Source organism: Chlorocebus sabaeus, chromosome 22 (genome assembly GCF_047675955.1).
Source record: "Chlorocebus sabaeus isolate Y175 chromosome 22, mChlSab1.0.hap1, whole genome shotgun sequence".
In the NCBI taxonomy this organism is placed as follows: domain Eukaryota; kingdom Metazoa; phylum Chordata; class Mammalia; order Primates; family Cercopithecidae; genus Chlorocebus; species Chlorocebus sabaeus.
In genome coordinates, this window is record NC_132925.1 from 40,820,643 (window position 1) to 40,840,089 (window position 19,447).

Genomic DNA, 19,447 nt, shown 5'->3' on the forward strand with positions numbered 1-19,447 from the left:
TGGTTCATTCCAGGATTCAACTTCTTCCTGTTTTAGTCTTGGGAGGTTGTATGTGTCCAGGAATTTATCCATTTCTTCTAGATTTTCTAGTTTACTTGTGTAGAGGTGCTTATATTATTCTCTGATGGTAGTTTGTATTTCTGTGGAATCAGTGGTGATATCCCCTTTATCATTTCTTATTGTGTCTATTTGATTCTTCTCTCTTTTCTTCTTCATTAGTCTAGCCAGCAATCTATTTTGTTAATCTTTTCATAAAACCAGCTCCTGGATTTACTGATTTTTTGAAGGGTTTTTCATGTCTCTGTCTTCTTCAGTTCCACTCTGATCTTAGTTATTTCTTGTCTTCTGCTAGCTTTTGAATTTGTTTGCTCTTTCTTCTCTAGTTTTTTTCATTGTGATGTTAGTGTGTTGATTTTTTATCTTTCTCATTTTCTGATGTGGGTATTTAGTGCTATAAATTCTGCTCTTAACACTGCTTTAGCTGTGTCCCAGGGATTCTGGGTTTGTTATATCTCTCTTTGTTCTCATTGGTTTCAAAGAACTTTTTTATTTCTGCCTTAATTTCATTATTTACCCAGTAGTCATTCAGGAGCAGGTTATTCAATTTCCATTAGTTGTGCAGTTTTGAGTGAGTTTCTTAATCCTGAGTTCTGATTTGATTGCACTGTGGTCTGAGATACTGTTTGTACGATTTCAATTCGTTTGCATTTTCTGAGGAGTGTTTTGCTTCCAATTATGCGGTCGATTTTAGAATAAGTGTTACGTGGCACTGAGAAGAATGTATATTCTGTTGATTTGTGGTGGAGAGTTCTGCAGTTGTCTATTAGGTCCTCTTGGTCCAGGGCCGAGTTCAAGTCCTGAATATCCTTGTTAATTTTCTGTCTTGTTGAACTGTCTAATATTGATAGTGGGGTGTTAAATTCTCCCACTATTACTGTGTGGGAGTCCAAGTCTCTTTGTAGGTCTCTAAGAACTTGTCTTATGAATCTGGGTGGGATATTGACTCATATCCCAGTGTGTGGATACTCCTGTTGGGTGCATATATGTTTAGCATAATTAGCTCTTCTTGTTGCATTGATCCCTTTACCATTATGTAATGCCCTTCTTTCTCTTTTTTGATCTTTGTTGGTTTAAAGTCTGTTTTATCAGAGACTAGGATTGCAACCCCTACTGTTTTTTTGCTTTCCATTTGCTTGGTAAATATTCCTCCATCCCTTTATTTTGAGCCTAGTGTGTCTACATGTGAGATGGGTCTCCTGAATGCAGCACACTCATGGGTCTTGATTCTTTATCCAATTTGCCAGTCTTGTCTTTAACTGGGGACTTTAGCCCATTACCAGTATGGTTATGTGTGAATTTGATCCTTTCATTATGATGCTAGCTGGTTATTTTGCACATTAGTTGATGCAGTTTCTTCATAGTGTCATTGGTTTATATATGTTGGTATGTTTTTGCAGTGACTGATACTGTTTGTTTTGTTTTTTTCCCCCCATATTTAGTGCTTCCTTCAGGAGCTCTTGTAAGGCAGGCTGGGTGGTGACAATATCCCTCAACATTTGCTTGTCTGGAAAGCATTTTATTTCTCTGCTTATTAAACTTAGTTTGGCTGGATATGAAATTCTCGTTTGAAAATTCTTTTCTTTAAGAATGTTGAATATTGGCCCCCTCCTGGTTTCAAGGGATTCTCATGCCTCAGGCTCCCAAGTAGGTGGGATTACAGGCACTTGCTACCGTACCTGGCTAATTTTTGTGTTTTTAGTAGAGACAGGGTTTCACCATGTTGGCCAGACTGGTCTCCTGGCCTCAGGTGATCCACCCACCTTGGCCTCCCAAATTGCTGGGATTACAAACATTAGCCATTGTGCTTGACTCTTCTTCTCCTTCTTTTTTTTTTTTTTTTTTTTTTTGTCCAATTTTTCGTTATACATGTTATATCTCTATGTTCTGCAAACCCAATAATATATTGTTTAAATTAAATTATTATGAAATCTTATATAATTGTATGCCTTTTAAGGATGTTGACAAAAATGTAGATCCTGTATATATTCATAGAATCTGTTACATTGATGTTTTTGCTTATCATTTTTGGTTTTCTTCATTTGTTGCTGTAGATTCAAATCACCAACTGTGGTATCTTTTCCTTGTTCCAGTATTGCTTTGCTCTCACCCACTTCCTTTGTGTTGTTACTGGCAAATATATATACAGATCTCACAATACAATTACATACATATTGTCTTATATAATTGACTTTTGAATCACTTAAAAGGTGCTTGGAGAATAAATATGCAATTATGCCATTGTAATTGTCTACCTAGTTACCTTTACTGGTACTCTGTTCTTTGTGTAGATTTGAATTACTTGCTGGGGTCACTTTCTTTCACCCTGAAGGACTTTCCTTAGTATTTTTTGTAAGATAGCTCTGTTATCAACAAATTCTCTCAGTTTTTGTTTATCTGGAAATGTCTTTATTTCATCTTTATTTTTGAAAGACAGTTTTGTTCAACATAAGACTTGATTAGCAGATTTTTTTTTCTTCTACTGTTTTGAATATGTCATTTCACATTCCGTTGCCTTTCAGCCTCCATTGTTTCTGAAAGTTAGCTGTTAATCTTAATAGGGGTCCTTTGTACACACTGTTTTCAAGGTGTCTTTTTTTCTTTTAAGCATGTTTACTGGGATGTGTCTGAGTAGAGATTTCTTTATCCTGCTTGAAGTTTATTGAACTTCTTAAAGCATAGATAATGTTTTTCACCAAATTTAGGAAAGTTTTCAACCATTATTTTAAGAAATATTTGTATTCCTTTCTTTCCTTTTCTTCTGTTATTTCCATTATGTATATTCTTGTGATTAATGGTATTCGACATTTCTTTGAGATTGTTCATACTCCTTCATTCTTTTTTTCTGTTTTTTTTTTTCTGTGCTGTTTCAATAATCTTCTTCCAGCATCAGTCTCTTATACCCTCAAAATTGCTCTATTAAATGAAGTCACATAAATATTTTTGAAACATTGCTTTACACTCATCACTCCCTAACTTGAAAGCTTCTTATAACTCTCCATTTTCTATATTGAAAATAAGTTTAGAGATTGCCATTGATTAGCTATTTTGTACCTCATTAACATTATTTCTCCTATTCCCCTTCATGAATCTTTTAATCTAGTCAAATTGGCCTGTCAATAAAACCAGTTTTAATCTCAACCTCTATGCTTATCACTCATTTCATTATAGTACTTCATAATGTCATTTTAACTTATTTTTTAATATGGTGAATTTTAAGCCTCTGGAATTTAGTTTTTTAATACCCTAACACTTGGTACACTACTCTGAATGTTAGGAATAGTAAGGAATGTAATTGTTGATAATGTTGTTATATACAACATGACATTTAATCATGTTTCAATTACTGACAGTCAATAAGTATAATTGAAGCACAAAAATTCTCTCCCAAGAATAAATAGTTAGAGTTGGAAATTGAAGGAAAATGTTAATGAGAAAATTATGTAATTATTCTTTCCCACTGAAATCAATTGATGACTCTGATGTATATTGATTAAAAATGCTTTAATATGTACAAACAACTGCAAATATACTGTTTTGTTCAATTAATGATTTGACAATTTAGTGAAGTGCTGGATGGAAAAGACATATAAACTAAGGGGAGTGGAACTCTCCCCTGGCTGTGTCACTTTTTTTATTTCTCTCTATTCCCACATCATTACCAAAGCCAGTAATCTCCAACCATCTAGTTCTCAATCTTAAGACTATTGTTCAGGGCCGGGCTTGGTGGCTCACGCCTGTAATCCCAGCACTTTGGGAGGCTGAGAATGGGTGGATCACTAGGTCAGGAGATCGAGACCATCCTGGCTAACACAGTGAAACCCTGTCTCTATTAAAAATACAAAAAAAATAGCCAGGTGTAGTGGCACATGCCTGTAGTTCCAGCTACTCAGGAGGCTGAAGCAGGATAATTGCTTGAACCCAGGAGGTGGAGGTTGCAGGGAGCCAAGATCACACCACTGCACTCCAGCCTGGGCAACAGAGTGAGACCCCATCTCAAAAAAAAAAAAAAAAGACTATTGTTCAAACAAGTTCCTGAGCAAAAGTTTTCTCTTTGTAAGGCATCATGATATACATATAATGTCAGTAATTCTATTTTACATATGGCACAGATATGTATATTTTAGTACAGTGTGAAAGATTATGGTCAATTTTATATTATTTGTTTCTTGTTTAGTAAACATAGGGTAAAATAAAGAAAAGGCAATTTCAGAAAGCATGCCAAGCAGCAGATATTGATTTGTTGTTTAATTCCTTGCCCTTTAAACACGTTAAATAAAACTATCTTGATATCCTGTTTGGATTTGCTTATGTCATTGTGAAGCTAATCTGAAAATTTAAAGCTATATGCATGTAAACATCTCTGTAATAGATACGTGACTATAAACAACTGTGGTAATACAAGAATAAATAAGGGTACTTACTGCAAATGAAAAAGAAACAAACATTGCATTTCAGAACACATGCCAATTTAACCAAAATGAGACATAGAAGTAAACTGAAAGCATAACTAGAAAGATAAGCATGTTATGTGTAGAAGTAGCTTCACTTCTATTTCCTTCTCTTTTTGATCCTTTATTCAAAATCTTATGGAGTCTAAACAGAATAACCCATCCCCTATAAGAAATTATCATTTTTGTTTTATGCAAAATGAATACATCATTAAAATGATTTTTAAAAATCATGAAATGTAGTATTTGTGTTCATTGTCTAATGGAAGTTTTTTTAAAAATGTATTTGATAGAAATAGAATAATTTTGATAGTTCATTATATGCTTTAAATAGCAAGTATTTCTCTGTATGAAAGGAGTTTGCATGTATTATAGATAAAATATTGATCCTAGTATGGATTGTCATTGTTGTCCTAGTCTGTTTTGTGGTGCTGTAACAGAATACCACACGCTACACAGTTTATAAACAAAAGAGGTTTATTTGGCTTATGATTCTGGAGGCTGGAAAGTCCAAGATTGAGGGGCAACATCTGATGAGGGACTTCTTACTGTGTTGTAACATGGTGGAAGGTATCACATGTTGAGAGATGTGCAACAGAGGGAAGGGGCCTGAACTAATCCTTTCATTAGAAACCCACTCCCATGATAACCAACCCATTCTCACAATAACTGTATTTAATTCAAACATGAGGGCAAAGCCCCCATATCCTAATCACCTCTTAAAAATCTCATTCTCAATACTATTGCACTGGGGATTAAGTTTCCAACACATGAATTTTGGGGGACACATTCAAACCATAGAAATAGTAATAAATTTCATTATGTAGATAAGTATGTATGTGTGATCTTCAATTCTAAACTTACTTTGTCTTCAAACTTAAATAATTAAAATAACTCCACATGTAATTAGATTTATGTGTGAAGAATGTAAAGCGATAAAAGTTATATAATTTTACAGGTAATTTTATGAATTATATAGCAGACAAGTATTGCAACTCTAAAGATTATTTACAAATTCAACAAAAATATTAGGATTCATAGACATAAGTTTATCCTGTTATGACAAACACATAATTACATTATTATTCCTTTATCTTTAAATTCCTTTAGTCAAATTTTTTAATTCTTACAGATGAATAGAATTTAAATTAGATTTAATTAAATCTTTTTTTTCTTTAGGAAAAAGTCAAAGAGAAGGAAGAAAATCTGAATCTTGTAAACCAATTCTTAAAGTAGAATACAAGACCTGCAAAAACAGGTATGCATTTTTACTTTAGGGAAAGACGGATATGAAGCAGAGACAAAAAAGGCAAATGATCTTTAATGTTAATATATTGTTTAAAGTTTTACATAATTGTAAATACAACTGCATCCTCCATATTAACATAACTGATTTTTTGTTGTCTCATAGACATATCTCTGATAATGATTATTATAAATATTGCATATTACAAGTGTTAATTATTTCAGGATTCTTAATGAGCATTTAGATAAGTATTATACACAATAATTTTAACAGTAAAGGACTTCTGACCGTGCATACTACAAGTAGCAGGATTTATTAAGCAGAAGCAATGTGTCCATTGATATTGCATGTGAAAGACTTAAATACATAACCAAGTCTCTGTACATTAAGATCTTACATTCTGAAGTCAGAAGATTACAGTTTGTTGGAAAGATAAAGTTATGTACCTTAATGTAATAAAAAGTACTAAATTTTAAGATGTTGAAAAATAAAAAAAATTAGTATAATATTATTTTGTGTTTAAAGTAGCCGTATCCGGCTGAGTGCCCTGCCTCACACCTGTTATCCCAGCACTTTGGGAGGCTAAGGCGGGTGGATCACCTGAGGTTAGGAAATCGAGACCAGCTAGGGGAGCATGGCAAAAACCTGTCTCTACTGAAAACACACACAAAAATTAGCTGGGTATGGTGGCACGTGCCTGTAATCCCAGCTACTTGAGAGGCTGAGGCACAAGAATCCCTTGAACCCAGGAGGTGGAAGTTGCAGAGAGCCGAGATGGTGCCGCTACACTTCAGCCTAGGCAACAGAGCGAGACTCTGTCTCAAAAAAAAAAAAAAAAAAGTAGCCATGTCCTATATATCAACAAGTTCCTTTTACCTGGCAATAATAATTAGTGGCAATATGCTCATTCAGAATTACCATAATAAATCTTGCCTAAACATTAAATTTATTTTAATTCAAATTAAATAATCCTACTTTATATTAATAATATGCTCATTTTATAATGTTTTCTTGGTATCATAGGTATACTGAATGTTTGTTTATAACTGCTCTTCTAAAATTTTAATAGTACAAAATTATGGTCATTTTAAACCAGTTATTTTATCTATATATAAATATCTCTTTAGCCTACTATGCATTAACTGATAAAAATGACCAGTGTTTTATACCATTATAAGTATTAGAATGTTTCAAATTTAATCATTATTAATGGAAATATGAAATATATGACATATATTTTGCCTCTTAAAATATTACTTATAGTTTAAGCTTTGCTTGAGTCTTCAGGTTCAAAATTATTTACAATATTTGTTATATGGTATTGCACTTCAAGGATTATTAAGGTGCAGGACACTATATTAACTATTCGTAGCAGCTTGTGGTATTATTTTGTGGGAGTTTTTCACATATATATAAATATATGTATATTTATATATAGTTTATTATACTTTAAGTTTTGGAATACATGTGCAGAACTTGCAGGTTTGTTACATAGTTATACACGTGCCATAGTGGTTTGCTGCACTCATCAACCCATCATCTACATTAGGCATTTCTCCTAATGCTATCCCTCCCCTAGCCCCCCAACACCCAACAGGCCCTGGTGTGATGTTCCCCTCCCTATGTCCATGTGTTCTCGTTGTTCGACTCCCAATTATGAGTGAGAATATGCAGTGTTTGGTTTTCTGTTCCTGTGTTACTTTGCTGAGAATGATGGTTTCCAGCTTCATCCATGTCCCTGCAAAGGACATGAACTTATCTTTTTTAATATCTGCATAGTATTCCATGGTGTATATGTGCTACATTTTCGTTATCCAGTCTATCATTGATGGACATTTGGGTTGTTTCCAAGTCTTTGCAATTGTGAATAGTGCTGCAATAAACATACATGTGCATGTGTCTTTACAGTAGAATGATTTGTAATCTTTTGGATATATACCCAGTAATGGGATTGCTGGGTCAAATGGTATTTCTGGTTCTAGATCCTTGAGGAACTGCCACAATGTCTTCCACAATGATTGAACGAATTTACACTCCCACTAACACTGTAAAAGCATTTGTATTTTTTCTACATCTTCTCCAGCATCTCTTGTTTCCTGAGTTTTTTCTTTTTTTTTGAGATGGAGTCTTGCTCTGTCACCAGGCTAGAGTGCAGTGGCATGATCTCAGCTCATTGCAACATCCGCCTCCTGGGTTCAAGCAATTCTCCTGCCCCAGCGTCCCGAGTAACTGGGACTACAGGCGTGTGCCACCATGCCCAGCTAATTTTTGCATTTGCTTTAGTAGAGACAGGGTTACACCATGTTGGCGAGGATGGTTTCCATCTCTTGACCTTGTGATCCACCCGTTCGCAGCCTCCCAAACTGCTGGGATTGCAGGAGTGAGCCAACACGCCGGCCTGTGTCCCAACTTGTTAATGATGGCCGTTCTAGCTTGCATGAGATGGTATCTCATTGTGGTTTTGATTTGCATTTCTCTAATGACCAGTGATGATGAGCATTTTTTCATGTTTGTTGGCCACATAAATGTCTTCTTTTGAGAAGTGTCTGTTCATATACTTCGCCCACTTTTAGATGAGGGTTTTTGTTGTTTTCTTGTAAATTTGCTTAAGTTCCTGGTAGATTGTGGATATTAGCCCTTTGTCAGATGGATAGATTGCAAAAATATTCTCCCATTCTGTATGTTGCCTGTTCACTCTGATGATAGCTTCTTTTTTTTTTTTTTTTTTGAGACGGAGTCTTTTTCTGTTGCCCAGGATGGAGTACAGTGGCACGATCTCGGCTCACTGCAAGCTCCACCTCCCAGATTCATGCCATTCTCCTGCCTCAGCCTCCTAAGTAGCTGGGACTACAGGCGCCTGCCACCGTGCCTAGCTACTTTTTTGTATTTTTAGTAGAGACGATGATAGCTTCTTTTGCTGTACAGAAGATCTTTACTTTAATTAGATCCCATTTGTCAATTTTGCCTTTTGTTGCCATTGCTTTTGGTGTTTTAGTCATGAAGTCTTTGCCTATGCCTATGTCCTGAATGGTATTGCCTAGGTTTTCTTCTAGGGTTTTATGGTTTTAGGTCTTAAGTTTAAGTCTTTAATCCATCTTGCATTAATTTTTGTATAAGGTGTAAGGAAGGAGTCTAGTTTCAGTTTTCTGCATATGGCTAGCCAGTTTTTCCAGCACCCCATTTATTAAACAGGGAAGCCTTTCCCCATTTCTTGTTTTTGTCAGGTTTGTCAAAGATCAGATGGTTGTAGATGGGTGGAGTTATTTCTGAGGCCTCAGTTCTGTTCCATTGGTCTGTATATCTGTTTTGGCACCAGAACCATGCTGTTTTCATTACTATAGCCTTGTAGTATAGTTTGAAGTCAGGTAGCATGATGCCTCCAACTTTGTTCTTTTTGCTTAGGATTGTCTTGGCTATACAGGCTCTTTTTTGCTTCCATATTAAATTTAAAGTAGTTTTTTCTAATTCTGTGAAGAAAGTCAATGGTAGCTTGAGGGGGATAGCATTCAATCTATAAAGTACTTTGGGCAGTGTGGCCATTTTCATGATATTGATTCTTCCTATCCATGAGCATGGAATACTTTTCCATTTGTTTGTGTCCTCTCTTGTTTCCTTGAGTAGTGGTTTGTAGTTCTCCTTGAAGAGGTCCTTCACTTCCCCTGTAAGTTGTATTCCTAGGCATTTTATTCTCTTTGTAGTAACTGTGAATGTGAGTTCACTCATGATTTGACTCTCTGTTTGTCTGTTATTGGTATGTAGGAATGCTTGTGATTTTTGCAAATTAATTTTGTATCCTGAGACTTTGCTGAAGTTGCTTATCAGCTTAAGGAGATTTGGGGCTGAGATGATGGGGTTTTCTAAATACACAATCATGCCATCTGCAAACAAAGACAATATGACTTCTTCCCTTCCTATTTGAATACACTTCTTTCTCTTGCCTGATTGCCCTGGCCAGAACTTCCAATACTATGTTGAATAGGAGTGGTAAGAGACTGCATCCTTATCTTGTGCCAGATTTCAAAGGGAATGCTTCCAGCTTTTGCCCATTGAGTATGATATTGGCTGTGGGTTTGTCATAAATAGCTCTTATTATTTTGAAATATGTTTCATCAATACCTAGTTTATTGAGAGTTTTTAGCATGAAGGGATGTTGAATTTTATTAAAGGGCTTTTCTACATCTATTGAGATAATCATGTGGTTTTTGTCTTTGGTTCTATTTATGTGATGGATTACGTTTATTGATTTGCATATGTTGAAGCAATCTTGCATCCCAGATATGAAGCCTACTTGATGGTGGTGGATAAGCTTTTTGATGTGCTCCTGTATTCGGTTTTCCAGTATTTTATTGAGGATTTTCGCATCGACGTTCATCAGGGATATTGGCCTGAAATTTTCTTTTTTTGTTGTGTCTCTGCCAGGTTTTGGTATCAGGAATATGCTGGCCTCATAAAATGCATTATGGAGGAGTCCCTCTTTTTCTATTGTTGGGAATAGTTTCAGAAGGAATGGTGCCAACTCCTCTTTGTACCTGTTGTAGAATTCGGCTGTAAATCCATCTGGTCCTGGGCTTTTTTGGGTTGGTAGGCTATTAATTACTGCCTCAATTTTAGAACTTATTTGTCTGTTCAGGGATTTGACTTTTTCCTGGTTTAGTCTTGGAAGGGTATATATATCTAGGAATTTGTCCATTTCTTCAAGGTTTTCTAGTTTATTTGCGTAGAGGTGCTTATAGTATTCTCTGATGGTAGTTTGTATTTCTGTGGGATCAGTGATGATGTCCCCTTTATCATTTTTTATTGTGTCTCTTTGATTCATCTCACTTTTCTTATTTATTAGGCTGGCTAGTTGTCCATGTATTTTGTTAATTTTTTCAAAAACCCAGCACCTGAATTCGTTGATATTTGAAGGGTTTTTCATGTCTCTACCTCCTTCACTTCCACTGTGATCTTTGTTATTTCTTGTCTTCTGCTAGCTTTTGAATATGTTTGCTCTTGCTTCTCTAGTTCTTTTAATTGTGACGTTAGGGTGTTAATTTTAGATCTTTCTTGCTTTCTTCTGTGGGCATTTAGTGCTGTACATTTCTCTCTAAACACTGCTTTAACTGTGTCCCAGAGATTTTGATACATTGTATCTTTGTTCTCATTGGTTTCAAAGAAATTATTTCTTTCTGCCTTAATTTCATTATTTACCTACTTGTCATTCAGGAGAAGGTTGTTCGGCTTCCAAGTAGTTGTGCAGGTTTGAGTGAGTTTCTCCATCCTGAGTTCTAATTTGATTGCACTGTGGTCTGAAAGTGGATTGTTTGTTACTATTTTTGTTCTTTTGCATTTTCTGGGGAATGTTTTACTTCCAATTATGTCGTCAATTTTAGAATAAGTGCATTGTGGTGCTGAGAAGAATGTATATTCTATTGTTTTGTGGCGCAGAGTTCTATAGTTGTCTATTAGGTCCACTTGGTCCAGAGTTGAGTTCAAGTCCTGAATAGCCTTGTTAATTTTCTGTCTCATTGACCTGTCTAATATTGACCGTGGGGAGTTAAAGTCTCCCACTATTATTGTGTGGAAGTCTAAGCTTCTTTGTAGGTCTCTAAGAACTTGCTTAATGGATCTGGGTGTTCCTGTATTAGTAGGATATATATTTAGGATAGTTACCTCTTCTTCTGGCATTGATCGCTTTACCATTATGTAATGCCCTTGTTTGCCTTTTTTGATCTTTGTTTGTTTAAAGTCTGTTTTATCAGAGATTAGGGTTGCAAACCCTGCTTTTTTTTTTCTTTTTTGATCCCTTTACCATTATGTAATTCCCTTGTTTGCCTTTTTTGATCTTTGTTTGTTTAAAGTCTGTTTTATCAGAGATTAGGATTGCAAACCCTACTTTTTTTTTCTTTTTTGCTTTCCATTTGCTTGGTACATTTCTCCATCCCTTTATTGTGAGACTATGTGTGTCTTTGCACATGAGATGGGTCTCCTTAATACAACACACCGATGGGTCTTGACTCTTTATCCTGTTTGCCAGTCTGTGTCTTGTAATTGGGGCATTTAGCCTGTTTACATTTAAGGTTAATATTGTTATGTGTAAATTTGATACTGTCGTTATGATGCTAGCTGGTTATTTTGCCCATTAGTTGATGCAGTTTCTTCATAGTGTCTATGGTCTTTACAATATGGTATATTTTTGCAGTGGCTAGTACCAGTTTTTTGTTTCTATGTTTAGTACTTTCATGAGGAGCTCTTGTAAGGCAGGCCTTGTGGTGGCAAAATCTCTCTGCATTTGCTTGTCTGTAAAGGATTTTATTTCTCCTTCGCTTATGAAGCTTAGTTTGGCTGGATATGAAATTCTGGCTTGAAAAGTATTTTCTTTAATAGTGTTGAATATTGGCCCCAACTTTCTTCTGGCTTGTAGGGTTTCTGCAGAGAGCCCTGCTGTTAGTCTGATGGGCTTCTCTTTGTGGGTAACCTGACCTTTCTCTCTGGCTGCCCTTAATATTTTTTCCTTGATTTCAACCTTGGTGAATCTGACAATTTGTGTCTTGGAGTTGCTCTTCTCGAGGAGTATCTTTGTGATATTCTGTTTATTTTCCAAATTTGAACGTTTTGCTTGTCTTTCTAGGTTAGGGAAGTTCTCCTGGATAATATCCTGAAAAGTGTTTTCCAACTCTGTTCCATTCCCCCCGTCACTTTCAAGTACACCAATCAAATATAGGTTTGATCTTTTCACATAGTCCCATATTTCTTGAAGGCTTTGTTTGTTCCTTTTCATTCCTTTTTCTCTAATCTTGTCTTCATGCTTTATTTCATTAAGTTGATCTTCAATCTCTGATATCCTGTCTTTCGCTGATCAACTCGGCTATTGAGACTTGTGTATGCTTCACATGCTGTGTTTTTCAGCTCCATCCGGTCATTTATCTTCTCTAAACTGGTTATTCTAGTTAGCAGTTTCTCTAACCTTTTTTCAAGGTTCTTAGCTTCCTTGCATTGGGTTAGAACATGTTCCTTTAGCTCAGAGGAGTTTGTTATTACCCACCTTCTGAAACCTACTTCTGTCAATTTGTCAAACTCATTTTCCATCCAGTTTTGTTCCCTTGTTGGTGAGGAGTTGTTTCCATCCAGTTTTGTTCCCTTGTTGGTGAGTTGTTGTTTCCATCCAGTTTTGTTCCCTTGTTGGTGAGGAGGAGGAGGAAAGGCTTTCTGGTTTTTGGAATTTTCAGCCTTTTTACACTTTTTTTTTCTCATCTTCATGGATTTATCTACCTTTGGTTTTGATGACCTTCGGATGGGGTTTCTGTGTGGACGTCCTTTTTGTTGATGTTGATGCTATTCTTTTCTGTTTGTCAGTTTTCCTTCTAACAGTCAAGGCCCTTTTCTCCAGGTCTGCAGGAGTTTACTGGAGGTTCACTCCAGACCCTGTTTGCCTGGGTATCACCATGGGAGGCTGCAGAATAGCAAAGAATAATGCTGCCTGCTCCTTCCTCTGGAAGCTTCATCCTAGAGGGGCACCTGCCAGATGCCAGCCGGAGCTTTCCTGTAAGAGGTGTCTGTTGACCCCTGTTGGGAGGTGTCTTCCAGTCAGGAGGCATGGGTGTCAAGGGCCCACTTGAAGAAGCTGACTGTCCCTTAGCAGAGTTCAAGCACTGTCCTGGGAGATCTGCTGCTCTCTTCAGAGCCAGAAGGCAGGAACATTTAAGTCGGCTGAAGCTGTGCTCACAGCCACCCCTCCTCCAGGTGTCTGTCCCAGGGAGATGGGAGTTTTAGCTATAAGACCCTGACTAGGGCTGCTGCCTTTCTTTCAGAGATGCCCTGCCCAGAAAGGAGGAAGCTAGAGAGGCCCTCTGACTACAGCTTCTTTGTGGAGCTGCAGTGGGCTCTGTCTGGGTCGAACTTCCTGGCGGCTTTGTTTATGCTGTCAGGGCAATAAGGCCTACTCAAGCCTCAGTAATGGTGACACCCATCCCCCCACCAAGCGGGCACTTCCCAGATCGACCTCAGACTGCTGTGCTGGCAGCGAGAATTTCAAGCCGGTGGATCTTAGCTTGCTATGCTCTGTGGGAGTGGGATCCTCTGAATTAGACCACTTGGCTCCCTGGCTTCAGCCCCCTTTCCCAGGGATTGAATGGTTCTGTCTTGCTGGCATTCCAGGTGCCAGCGAGGTATGAAAAGAAACTCCTTCAGCTAGCTCGGTGTCTGCCCAAATGGCTGCCCAGTTTTGTGCTTTAAACCCAGAGCCCTGATGACGTTGGCACCAGAGGGAATCTCCTTGTCTTCGGGTTGTGAAGACCATGGGAAAAGTGTAGTATCCAGGCCAGAATGCACTGTCCTCACAGCACAGTCCCTCACAGCTTCCCTTGGCTGGGGCGGGAGTTCGTCGACCCCTTGCGCTTCCCGGGCGAGGTGATGCCCCACCCTGTTTCTGCTCACCCTCCATGGTCTGCACTCACTGTCTAATCATTCCCAGTTAGATGAGCTAGGTACCTCCGTTGGAAATGCAGAAATCACTCACCTTCTGCGTTGATCTCACTGAGAGCTGCAGACCGGAGTTGTTCCTATTTGGCCATCTCGCTAGCCCAGATTCTGCTTCACTTTTATATATTTTTTAAAATCTTTTCTTTTTCCTTTAGTTTTGGGCCACGAGGATTTCTTATAATTTTTATTGTGTTATCTACTAGTATCCAAACTTTTGATTTTCTTTGGACTTAGAAACTTGAAAACCAAACTTGTAAAATGAGAGCAAATAGATTCATATAAAAGCCTGAGAGGTTCTTCCATGACAAAGTGTATATGCATGGACTTTATGACATCTATTTTATTGCTCAGAAGTCTTTTAAAATATGTATTTCTGTTGGATTCTCAACAGTATTCAGTTTAATTCAGTTAAAACAACATTCAATAGTTATTACTATAGTTTAGTAGTTATTACTATATAATATATAGTATAATATATATTTTATTTAATATATTTATATAATTTAAATTATTTATATAAATATAAATGTAAATTTAAAATATTTAATATATTTATATATAATAATATACTATATATACTATATATAATATAACATGTATTTATATTATATATAGTATAAATTATACAATATAGCATATTCTATACTACAGAGTATACTACATAGTATATTATATGATATGCTATATAATACATAGTACTATATATAGTATAATTTAGTTGTTATTACTATATACCGTGTACTATACAATTTGTTTGATGTTCCGAAATAAGATTACTGCTCGCTTTTGAATTTGTTATGTTCTAGCAGTAGAGGCAAGGACATAAACTAGTGGTTTCTATACAACATAGAAGTTACTTTTGTAGAGATATGCTATGAGAGCACAGAAAAAGAACACCTAACCCAGCCTTGAGGGGAGTAGGGAGGAGAACCATGAAGAGAGAAATCAGGAAAATTCTTTGGCAAGGAGATGCCTGAGATGGGACTTTAAGGATTGACAGATGTTGCCAAGCAAAGGGAGGAAGAGACAAAAGTGAAGAGAACATATTTTTAGAAATCAAAAACTCAAGTTAAGGCAGTGTAAAATAATTAAAATCATTGGCTTTGAAGTAAGACAGTTGTGTGACCTTGAAAAGTTTAATTCTTTTAAAGTTTAGTTTCCTTATCAACAATACCTATCTCACTATGATATTCATGAGAATTAAATGAAATAATGGATACAGCCTGTAATGTTTTCAGTTTGATGAAGACACATAGTGGGTTTCTTAATAGATATGTTACTATTATTGTTGTCATCATTATTTCATATTGTTAAAATTTTTCAAGTTTTCTTAGTTTTTTGCTAGTCAATAATACAACTATGTGTAAATTAATTCTTCATAATTGTAATGTGAAATAATCATATTATTGATCATAATTACTGTCATCCCACCTACGTGTACATTAGTACATTGCTTCTATTTTTTGTGATTACTACTTTATTACCTCTGGAGCTTAGCACACAAGGAGATTAAAAAACAGAGGGGCAGTGAAGTTAAGAATACTAAAATTTATTGCCACTGCTAAATGGGCCAGTTAGGAAGTAGAATTATATAGCTATAACCCTGCTCCACCTATTATACAGCAGAAACTGTACAGTTAAAAGTCAGGATGACTGTCATAGAAACAGGAACCTTAGGAAGAGCTCTACCATATGAACTGCAGCCATAGAGTCTCTTATTGGACTGCATAGGTAGCACATGTAAGGGATGTGTTTTCTTCTTAGTTTTATGTCAGACCAGCCAATTGCAGACTTGCTTTACATTTCCAGGCATAAACAGCTATGTATATGGGAATCATGTATCCCCAGTCACCAATTTACTTACTGACACTCCAACTGAGATGGCCTCTAGGATTAATAATTTTATCCTCTTCAAGATAGGAATATTGATGTATTTATTATTATTATTATTATTATTATTATTATACTTTAAGTTCTAGGGTACATGTGCATAACATGCAGGTTTGTTACATATGTATACTTGTGCCATGTTGGTGTGCTGCACCCATCAACTCCTCAGCACCCATCAACTCATCATTTACATCAGGTATAACTCCCAGTGCAATCCCTCCCCCCATCCCCACTCCCCATGATAGGCCCCGGTGTGTGATGTTCCCCTTCCCAAGTCCAGGTGATCTCATTGTTCAGTTCCCACCTATGAGTGAGAACATGCAGTGTTTGGTTTTCTGTTCTTGTGATAGTTTGCTGAGAATGATGGTTTCCAGCTGCATCCATGTCCCTACAAAGGACACAAACTCATCCTTTTTTATGGCTGCATAGTATTCCATGGTGTATATGTGCCACATTTTCTTAATCCAATCTGTCACTGATGGACATTTGGGTTGATTCCAAGTCTTTGCTATTGTGAATAGTGCTGCAATAAACATACGTGTGCATGTGTCTTTATAGCAGCATGATTTATAATCCTTTGGGTATATACCCAGTAATGGGATGGCTGGGTCATATGGTACTTCTAGTTCTAGGTCCTTGAGGAATCGCCATACTGTTTTCCATAATGGTTGAACTAGTTGACAATCCCACCTACAGTGTAAAAGTGTTCCTATTTCTCCACATCCTCTCCAGCACTTGTTGTTTCCTGACTTTTTAATGATTGCCACTCTAACTGGTGTGAGATGGTATCTCATTGTGGTTTTGATTTGCATTTCTCTGATGGCCAGTGATGATGAGCATTTTTTCATGTGTCTGTTGGCTGTATGAATGTCTTCTTTTGAGAACTGTCTGTTCATATCCTTTGCCCACTTTTTGATGGGGTTGTTTGTTTTTTTCTTGTAAATTTGTTTGAGTTCTTTGTAGGTTCTGGATATTAGCCCTTTGATGAGTAGATTGCAAAAATTTTCTCCCATTCTGTAGGTTGCCTGTTCACTCTGATGGTAGTTTCTTTTGCTGTGCAGAAGCTCTTTAGTTAGTAATTAGATCCCATTTGTCAATTTTGGCTTTTGTTGCCATTGCTTTTGGTGTTTGAGACACGAAGTCCTTGCCCATGCCTATGTCCTGAATGGTATTACCCAGGTTTTCTTCTAGGGATTTTATGGTATTAGGTCTAACATTTAAGTCTCTAATCCACCCTGAATTAATTTTCGTATAAGGAGTAAGGAAAGGATCCAGTTTCAGGTTTCTACTTATGGCTAGCCAATTTTCCCAGTATCATTTATTAAATAGGGAATCCTTTCCCCATTTCTTGTTTTTGTCAGGTTTATCAAAGATCAGATGGCTGTAGATGTGTGGTATTATTTCTGAGGACTCTGTTCTGTTCCATTGGTCTATATCTCTGTTTTGGTACCAGTACCATGCTGTTTTGGTTACTGTAACCTTGTAGTATAGTTTGAAGTCAGGTAGCATGATGCCTCCAGCTTTGTTCTTTTGGCTTAGGATTGTCTTGGAGATGCGGGCTCTTTTTTGGTTCCATATGAACTTTAAAGTAGTTTTTTCCAATTCTGTGAAGAAACTCATTGGTAGCTTGATAGGGATGGCATTGAATCTATAAGTTATCTTGGGCAGTATGGCCATTTTCATGATATTGATTCCTCCTATCCATGAGCATGGCATGTTCTTCCATTTGTTTGTGTCCTCTTTTATTTCACTGAGCAGTGGTTTGTAGTTCTCCTTGAAGAGGTCCTTTACATCCCCTGTAAGTTGGATTCCTAGATATTTTATTCTCTTTGAAGCAATTGTGAATGGAAGTTCATTCATGATTTGTCTCTCTGTTTGTCTGTTGCTGGTATATAAGAATGCTTGTGATTTTTGCACATTAATTTTGTATCCTGAGACTTTGCTGAAGTTTCTTATCAGCTTAAGGAGATTTTGGGCTGAGACAATGGGGTTTTCTAAATATACAATCATGTCATCTGCAAACAGGGACAATTTGACTTCTTCTTTTCCTAACTGAATACACTTTATTTCTTTCTCTTGCCTGATTGCTCTAGCCAGAACTTCCAATACTATGTCGAATAGGAGTGGTGAGAGGGGGCATCCCTGTCTTGTGCCAGTTTTCAAAGGGAATTTTTCCAGTTTTTGTGCATTCAGTTTGATATTGACTGTGGGTTTGTCATAAATAGCTCTTATTATTTTGAGATACATTCCATCAATACCAAATTTATTGAGAGTTTTTAGCATGAAGGGCTGTTGAATTTTGTCAAAAGCCTTTTCTGCATCTATTGAGATAATCATGTGGTTGTTGTCTTTGGTTCTGTTTATATGCTGGATTATGTTTATTGATTTGCATATGTTGAACCAGCCTTGCATCCCAGAGATGAAGCCCACTTGATCATGGTGGATAAGCTCTTTGATGTGCTGCTGGATCCGGATTGCCAGTATTTTATTAAGGATTTTTGCATCGATGTTCATCAGGGATATTGGTCTAAAATTCTCTTTTTTTGTTGTGTCTCTGCCAGGCTTTGGTATCAGGATGATGTTGGCCTCATAAAATGAGTTAGGGGGGATTCCCTCTTTTTCTATTGATTGGAATAGTTTCAGAAGGAATGGTACCAGCTCCTCCTTGTGCCTCTGGTAGAATTCAGCTGTGAATCCATCTGGTCCTGGACTTTTTTTGGTTGGTAGACTATTAATTATTGCCTCAATTTCAGAGACTGCTATTGGTCTATTCAGGGATTCAGCTTCTTCCTGGTTTAGTCTTGAAAGAGTATAAGTGTCCAGGAAATTATCCATTTCTTCTAGATTTTCTAGTTTTTTTGCGTAGAGGTGTTTATAGTATTCTCTGATGGTAGTTTGTATTTCTGTGGGGTCGGTGGTGATATCCCCTTTATCATTTCTTATTGCATCTATTTGATTCTTCTCTCTTTTCTTCTTTATCAGTCTTGTTAGCAGTCTATCAATTTTGTTGATCTTTTCAAAAAACCAACTCCTGGATTCATTGATTTTTTGGAGGGTTTTTTGTGTCTCTATCTCCTTCAGTTCTGCTCTGATCTTAGTTATTTCTTGCCTTCAGCTAGCTTTTGAATGTGTTTGCTCTTGCTTCTCTAGTTCTTTTCATTGTGATGTTAGAGTGTCAATTTTAGATCTTTCCAGCTTTCTCTTGTGGGCATTTAGTGCTATAAATTTCCCTCTACACATTGCTTTAAATGTGTCCCAGAGATTCTGGTATGTTGTATCTTTGTTCTCAATGGTTTCAAAGAACATCTTTATTTCTGCCTTCATTTCATTATGTACCCAGTAG

The 19,447-nt window shown here is 36.7% G+C and overlaps 1 protein-coding gene across 6 annotated transcripts in view; it reads left to right on the plus strand.

Annotated features, from left to right (window-relative positions):
- Nucleotides 1-19,447, plus strand: part of STXBP5L (syntaxin binding protein 5L) — a 494,315-nt gene that overhangs the window by 270,597 nt on the left and 204,271 nt on the right. For all 6 annotated transcript variants that reach the window (XM_038003392.2, XM_007985660.3, XM_007985662.3 and 3 more), the window contains one exon: nt 5,688-5,766. In XM_038003392.2, the coding sequence (XP_037859320.1) occupies nt 5,688-5,766 (79 nt within the window). The remainder of the gene's footprint in view (nt 1-5,687; nt 5,767-19,447) is intronic.